Source organism: Corvus moneduloides, chromosome 2 (genome assembly GCF_009650955.1).
Source record: "Corvus moneduloides isolate bCorMon1 chromosome 2, bCorMon1.pri, whole genome shotgun sequence".
Classification (NCBI taxonomy): Eukaryota; Metazoa; Chordata; class Aves; order Passeriformes; family Corvidae; genus Corvus; species Corvus moneduloides.
Window position 1 is genome coordinate 49,066,283 of NC_045477.1, and position 8,226 is coordinate 49,074,508.

Genomic DNA, 8,226 nt, shown 5'->3' on the forward strand with positions numbered 1-8,226 from the left:
ATCCCAGACTCTTCTGCTAGCTTGCCTGCTGCCATAGGGAAGGAAGAAGTGAAGCAAGAACAGTTGGTGCATGTGCGGACAGCACATTCAACACGGCTGTGACACACAACCATGTGGATCCACAAATAAAAATCTCTCTTCCAGCCTCAGCTCTCTGTTACAGAAGGTTTTGTCAGTGACTCAGCCACATATCTGACTGAAGGACTGAAAGTCACCTTAAAACTGTTCCTATGGGGATGTGTTCACAATGAGGCATTTGTTAAACACTGAGAATTGTGAAATGCAGTGAAATCCTTGGGTCTAGCCACAGCAAGAAACTAGTGGCAGGATCTTGCAGCTTTGGAAACAATTCAGCTGCTACATCATTAAGCAGTCAAGGGGCAGACAAATCAGCTGCCCAGGCCACTACAAGACAGGCTGTTGGCTCTGCCAACCCATGATGGGGGAAATGCAGTAGGTACAGCAGCTTGCAAAAACAAATTAAAAAGCCATATTTAGCTCTGAGGAAAAGAGTAGGCTGGGAAATCAGGAAACTTAAGACGGACAAGGTAAATCTGCAAGAATTTTCAAGGGGCAGGGCAGAGAGCACAAACACAAAGCAATGGTACTACAGAACAGCACTGGCCCTTCACCTACTGCAAGACTGTTCTTAGTTCAGTGCAATTGCTGTGAAAGCCTCCATCTGATTCTGAATAAGTCATTCAACACACAAAGGTATTTTTCAGTAACATCTTCAGACATTTTTTTCATGAGTCGAGTGCTGTTGTCTGTAAGGTGCCAAGCACTGAAGACCTGAGACTTTTAGCTTAGGTTTGGGAAGATGTGGGAGCTCAGCACTTCTAAAAGACACACACTTAAGGCACTGATCCTGCAAACACATGCTCAGTTCTTTTCCTGTTGCTAGACTTCATCTTGAATCCCCTTTCAAAAGGAGGACAACCTGAAATTGTATCCCCACTGGGGACAAGAGTGGTGACAAGGAAGGCATCCAGGATCACACATCTCTCCTCCCTATCCCTTGGCATCTCTCCTGGGGCATTTAGAGTTGACCACAGCAGGACTGGCACGGAACAAAGGTTAACCGAGTTCAGAGGACTTCCCTGTAGATCCAACTAACAAAATCCCCCATGAGCTTAAAGAAACAAGCTCTTCACATGTCTGCAGCTGGAGATGTGCCCAAAGAAACTATGAGGGCATCTGACTGCTGTGCAGAATTCCCTCTGTGTGACAGAAGAGAAAGCTTCAACATTCTTACCTCAGTACCAACACACAGGCTGCTACCAAGGAGTAAGCCAGGAGGGTCCCGATGGACATGAGGTCCACAAGATCTTTCAAGTCAAAGAGAAAGGCCATAACAGCTGTAGGATGAGAGGAAGGTGAGAGAGAAGAAAAATCAGCAACATGGCAGAACATGCACATCTCAGGAGGACTAATAATGATGCAGCACACATGTGACTCTTGCTCCGGACTTGGCAGGGGAGCTGAGGATGTCCCAAGACAAGGAGAGGCAGGCCTTGGTGCATGAACACTCTAAGGCCCCACAGGCTGTCACAGCCTCAGTAGCAGAAACAACAGGAAACGCTTACTACAGTAAATTCCAGCCTGTTTGTCTCATGTGGGTATGCTCACCCAACTACCTACAATAAGCAGGGGTTTAAGCCACAACCTCATTGTTAGTCCCCCAGTGTAGCTGCAGTACTCCTGAAGTCACAGCTATTTCCTGGAAGTAGCTAGAGGGAACAGAGGATGGGCAGCACCTTGCCCTGGTGTCTCAGCTCAGCTGGAGTGAAACCAGGCTTGTGTATGCAATGGGACCAAGCATCAAAGAGGGCATCTTGAAGTAGCAGGTATCATCATGGGAGTTTCCAGAAAAAGGCTGTCATCCCTTAGGGATTACCCTGCTTACACACCCTCACCAAGTAACCCCAGCTGTACAGGACTTTGTATAGGGCTTTCAGAAGGCAAGTAAGTGGATAAAAGACACACAGTCAGATGTCAGGTGACACCAAGAGTCATATAAGAGTGTAGGGACCTCAGAGCTGAGCTTGGCCCAGCCTGTCCTTAATGCACAACCTGGAGCCCAACAACCAGCCCAACCTTCAAACTCAGCTGGCAAGAGCTGTCCCTGCAGCTTTGTGTGGGTTTTTGGTCATAGGCACGACTTGGATGAGACTGCAAAGCTTTTTTTTTTACTTTATATTGCTCTTTTCCCTACCCCACCATGGTCTGGACCCAAGAATACTTGAAGAGGAAGGTGCAGGAGAAGGAAGCTGTGAGGAGGCTCTGTGAGTCCCACTGGCAGGAGCTGAGCCCTTTCACAGGAACTCAAGAGCCCAGGGCAGCAGTCTGGCAGCAACTCCCCACCAAAGGCATTCTTGTACCCACAGCTCATCCTGCATTTACAGCAGAAGGTAAAGAGGAAGCAGCAAGGCTCTCCTCTTTGCCAGGCATCATGACGAAGGGGGTGGCAGCAAGAACAGGGTAAGCTGCTCATCCTTGCTGTCTGGGAGGTTTAATTCCCATATTTGTGGGGAGCCAGGAGAAGGAAGGGGAGAACAGGATGGCTGCCAGCTGTGACTAACTGATTAACAAATGCCAGTGCCAAAGGGGCCATCTGCCTGTCTCTGGCTGCTCTGGCATCTTCTGCAGAGCTGCTACCCACAGGCGTGTGGTGTCTTCAGCCAAGCCAGGCCAACAACCACAAGGATGCTGGGACACCACTGGCTGCCCCCTTGCAGGGAGTTAATTACTTTTAAGGCTGGCTGAGCAGATAAAGGCAGTTCCTGGCATGAGACAGGATGGCAGCAATGAGCTCTGAGAAAGAGGGACAGGCACACAGCAAGCTACGAATGCTCACCCAGACTCTCCAGGGCATGCCCTGGAAATCCAGGACACCCTCTGGGATGTTGTGTTCTGCAATATATCCAATTAGTAAGTGGGCTAGAGTCAGGCGGACTTATCTGCCCTGAAGATGAGCTTATGTCTCCTTTCCACAGATTTGTGCAAGTCTTTGGATCCTACCTGCAGTAGCTCCTGATGTCACTGTTGCAATTAAGGGAGTTTTTCTCTTCTCGTTGACTTTAGCCAAAAATTTAAAGAGAAGTCCATCTTCTGCCATAGCATAAATTATTCGAGGCATCGGAAACATGGAGCCAAGGAGACTACGGACACAGGAAGGAGAAATAATCTACTTATATTACCTCCTGCTGAGCACAGGCACACAAATGAAATCAAGTTTATGGCAGTGTAACTGTCAAACAGGTGGCTTTCGTTCACTTCAGCTTCTCCTTCAAGGACTCCCTCTGAACACCCATGTTACTGATAACTGCTAACTGAGGTGCAGCTCTACGATTTTGGATAGCTAAACTTAGCCAAGGGCCATAAAACCAGCCTGACTTTCAGGTAGTAAAAGAGCTGTCACTTCTATGAGCCTCTGCAAGTTGCTTACCTAATTGAGCACATCTAAGTTGATCTGAAATAGGCCTTCTGAGTTCAGAAGGTGACATGTTCTGCCTCCAGCTTGCCCTGCCTCCCATCCAGATGCCTGTCCTGCAAGTAACCTGCAGACATATGGCCCTGGATATGGTATGCCCCATGCACTCCTGAAGATGCACCCTGCACTACCTGACACAAGTCTGCTCTCCATCCAGCAGGCTAGGATGTCTTGCACCCAAACTGTGTTTGCATTGCATAGCTGCCTTCACGACTTAGTCACTCAATCCAGATTTATATTCCTGAGATGCACCTGCTGGGTGTTCTGCTAAGATGGGAGTTTCTGAACTGATACTGGTCACCTGTTTCTCTGGTACCTATCACAGGATGAAATCCTGGTCCTTTTGAAGTCAGTAGCTCCAAATTTCATCCCTGGTCTCTGCTCCATTTTTCAGAGGAGGTGGAGATACATGTGTGCCTTGAGAGATGCAAAAATGAAGAGCAGTGCCTTACCTCGTAGATAGTGCACACAAGGAACCGACAGCCACTGCATAATTGGCTCCATCCCAACCCACGTATTTAAAGGCATTGGGTAAAGGGCTATTGGTATCCAGCTGGTAGTAAGGCATCATGAGTGTCAGGGCAGCCGACACGCCAAAATAAGCCACAAAGCAGATGAGCAGAGATGCCACAATGCCAATAGGAATGGCCTTCTGAGGATTTTTTACCTCCTCGCCTAGAAGAAAGGAATTTAAATATCAGCTAAATGACCAGCAAGAACTTTATCCCAGCCTAGGGCAGGAGTGCTGGCTGGGGCTTTCAAAGGTTTTGTGGGCACAGACGTGCTCTTTGACCATAATACTCCTCATGGCCTGCTCCATCCACTGGGAATACCCACAGCCTGTTTGCTCCCATTTCTGCTGCTCCTGTCACTTCTTCTGACACATATTCATGGAAGCCTTGTAAACTCAGGCACAGAAACAATCTGGATTAAAAATAGTCTTTTCCCCAAAACAGATCATCCTTCTATACTCCTTCTATCCTACTGATGGTGCACACTCAAGAAGAGTTCAATGATCACAGATGATGAAAGAAGAAATTATTGTGCAGCTATAGGGAAAATCCTTGGATGCCCATTTTAGTAGCATCTCCACCAGAACTGATACACCATGATCATGGCACCATAGGTGTCCAGTTCCAGAGAAAGGCAGAGTACCTGAAAGTCATATGAATCTTTGAAAATGCATCTTAGAAAAAGGACCCCCTCTAGTTTTTATGGAAAATTTTCAACAAACAAGTAGGAAAAAATGTGTGTAAAAAACCAAAATTCCTCAAAATTCAGGCACTGATCAAGTACAAAACAGATTTGCGTATTCCTCGTCCTACAAAACTGCTCTGGAAGCAAGAGCTCCTGAGGTACAGCATTTCAGCAGGATAAACTGATGAACATAGATCCATACACCTACAAGTCAAAAGCAGATGAATGTTTCTCCTACAAGGAGAGGCTCCAGGGCTGGCTGGAGTAATTGAGCACTTCTCAAACTCCTTGCTTAGAACAGGACATAGTAATCCTTTATCTGTCTGTGACGATTTCCTTCTCCCTCTGCTCCAACCGTTCTTGCCAAATGTGAAATTAAGGATAATCCTTTCTTCAGGGAATTAGGATTCTTCTTAGCCACAAGAAATATAACTATGCTTCTCTCTTGAAATGAGACCTCTTAACCTTTAGAGGTAAAAACTCCTCCTGATTCTGAGGCACAGCTTTAGGGTGCAGATTACTCCCCAGAGGCTTCCTCTTTCTTTGGATCTCTAAAATACTCCAAGCCATCAGAGCCTCTTCAGCTGAAGGCACTGAAGAACTCTGTCCCAGAATAACCTGTTGATTAAAGTATCATCTGGAGTTAGAGGCTCAAACCCATCCGAACCTGGGCCTTCCCTGTTTGCCCTAGCTGGTAAACCTGGACATGTTTTCTGTGGAGTCTGACCTGGTTAGTGTCGTATCTGACTATCCACAAGCTTGGGCCCTGCAGGCAAAGAAGAAAGGAGGAAGCTTGTGGGTTATACAGCCTATCTGCATGCCACAGCAGCTAGAAGTCAGCACTTGGGCACTCAGGGACTTGAACAAATTCAGCACTTTCACTATTAGTAGCAGCTGAGCCAAAAGCCTATTTTGAGCTGAAGTTCAGAGGGATGACAAATGCGGTGTCGTGAATTCCCTATTATCAGCGCTCTGCAACATTACTGAAAGTCAGTCTACCGGCAGCCAGGTTCATAACCAGAATGAAGACATCTTCCCTCTTACCTGTAGTAGCAATACAGTCAAATCCCACAAAAGCATAAAAACACGTGGCTGCCCCTGAGAGGACTCCTTTCCATCCATAGGGCATAAAACCTCCAACACCGTAGAGCTTTTCTTCCTGTGTTTGACTGAAAGGCATGGCACTGGGTTAGAAGTAATCCTGCCTAGCTGGGAGGCACAAAGCTATTCACATAGCTCATAACAAGATCCAAAGCTGAAGTTTGAAGGATCAGGCTGTCCCTTTCATATGCTAGCATACAAATACCAGGCAAAATGCTAAGCCCTACCCACTGCTGAGCTTTGGACTGGCCTGCAACAGGCTGGGGAATGCACGGAATAAAAATGGTTCACGCTTTGTTCCCACCACCTGTTCTGTGGGGTGGATAAAAATGTCTTGGCTAAGACAAGGAGAAAATAGCATGAATATTAAAAATCCTCTCCTAACATTACTGCATGTGTGTAGATACACATTCATTCAAACAGAAGCTTTAGGAAAAGCTTTTGGAAAAGCTGAAGACTGAGAAACAGGTAAGCCATCCACTTTTTACATCAGATGGACCCAGACAAAGTGTAGGTGAGTAGACATAAGAGAGGAATGCAAGGTGCCATGACTGTTTAAAATCCACCCCATCTTCCATTCTCAACTTCCAAAGTCCTTATGCCAAGCTCATACTCAAACCATGCTTGCAACCATGAGAGAGAAGTGGAGCCTGGATCCTTGACACACCAAATGCTTTGGTGAGCCTTATCCAAAGCTCATTTAAGTCAGCAGACAAGCCCAGGCTGATCTCAGTGCACTTTGGATGGGGACCCCAGATCCATGTGCCTTGTGTTGAGTGACATATAACAAGCATACCCTTCAGTTCAAGTGATTTAGGTCACTTTTTCAGTGAAAAGCCTTTGTAAAGATGAATTAAGGCAGTTAAACTAAAGTAAATCCCAAATCTGCAAGTCTTCTCACATAAAAGCATCTGAACTCTCTCATTGCAGCTCTGCTGAGACTTAGATGAAAACTGGCCTACAAAAATAGCACAAGCCAAATGTGGATTACTCTGGAAATAATGAGAAAATAAACCCCAGACAGATTTTACAAAAATATTAAGTCCTACAGGTCAAAGAGCTGCAGCTATACTTTGAAACTCTTGCACTAATTGCTCCTTGCATGGGAATAGCAGCAGGGAAGGAGAGGGGACCTGTCCTATAGAAGCAATTTGTTTGCAGCAGGTTGAATTTTGAAAAGAGGCTCAAGAAGCGGCTTTTACAGAAGATAAATTTGACCCACACAATATTTATAAATCTCATCAGATTTTGTGCAGCTGTGCTTCCTTGCAGGCCACCATAAAGAGTTTAGGTAGCAAGCCAGGACTGAGCTGATACCTGTGGAGATATTTAAAGGGCCTTATTCTGTGTTGTACAGTCTCAAGAAAAAATTAATAGCTTTGTCTTACTGGTAAGCCTTGTAAGCGCCTTAATTTTGATCTTGTATAGGATGACAGAACTTTGGCCAAACAGCAAAATGTAATTAAAAACATATTTATGATATGCTTGCTGCAATGCATTAAAATAATCTGCAACTTGCCTTCACTTTGTTGAGGCATTTGAGACAAGGTGTCTAAAAGGTGTAACAATGCTCGAAACATATTGCCCAAGTATTCAAAGAAAGTACACAGCTATACTTGGACATGGCTTCATACAGACAGGAGAGCCAGCCCGGTGTAGCCTTGAGTAGGACACTGTCTAAAGAGCTCTTTTCTCTCAACTTTGGACGCTATACTGGTCATAAGGCTAGAAATGGTCAGTCCTACAGCAGAGCCCACGATGCAGCCAACTCCTAGCACTTTCAGCCCATAGGAACAGCCTGCTTTCAGCAAACACGCACCAAGGACAGCTTTGCCTCCAAGGTATCTGGCAAAGGAGGCAGCCATCTCATTCACTGGTTTTCTAACTCGGTCCACAACCCCCCATTTAAACTTGCTGTTGAAAATGCACCAGCTTCTGAGATGAAAAGAAAACATCCAACCTACTTGTATTTGGAAATGCTATGGCTGGTGTTGTAAATGTCCTGTTCAGTCAGATTCCAGTTTTTAACAGATCCTTTCACGAAGCCGGAGATCACGACAAATCCAAGCACAAGGATGTTGATGCAGGTGAACACTTTGTTCACCAGGGCAGATTCTTTCACTCCAAAAGCTAAAAGGCCTGGGGAAAAAATGGCATAGGTCAGGTATTTCACCACCAGCAGCAGGCACTGGGGACTCACAGATGTAGCTCAACTGTGTTCATGCTGTGCTCCTCCCAAATTATCACACTTTGTTTCTTCACAAATCCAGGCAGCTCAGGATTAACTCGCCCAGAAGCAGGATGAAGACTCCAGACTAGATATTACTGCTGCAGAATGTGACACACCTTCCCACCCAGCACGCCCATGTGGACTGTGTCCCTGATAAAGTGCTTTGCTAACACACCTTAACTACTCCCACAGCCTCCAACTCCAT

At 46.0% G+C, this 8,226-nt stretch overlaps 1 protein-coding gene across 7 annotated transcripts in view; it reads right to left on the reverse strand.

Moving 5' to 3' along the window:
• Positions 1-8,226, reverse strand: part of SLC7A1 (solute carrier family 7 member 1) — a 46,591-nt gene that overhangs the window by 5,564 nt on the left and 32,801 nt on the right. For all 7 annotated transcript variants that reach the window (XM_032099519.1, XM_032099523.1, XM_032099518.1 and 4 more), the window contains 5 exons: positions 7,756-7,930; positions 5,735-5,859; positions 3,946-4,168; positions 3,022-3,161; positions 1,256-1,358 (listed from right to left, as the gene is read on the reverse strand). In XM_032099519.1, coding sequence (XP_031955410.1) covers positions 1,256-1,358; positions 3,022-3,161; positions 3,946-4,168; positions 5,735-5,859; positions 7,756-7,930 — 766 coding nt within the window. The remainder of the gene's footprint in view (positions 1-1,255; positions 1,359-3,021; positions 3,162-3,945; positions 4,169-5,734; positions 5,860-7,755; positions 7,931-8,226) is intronic.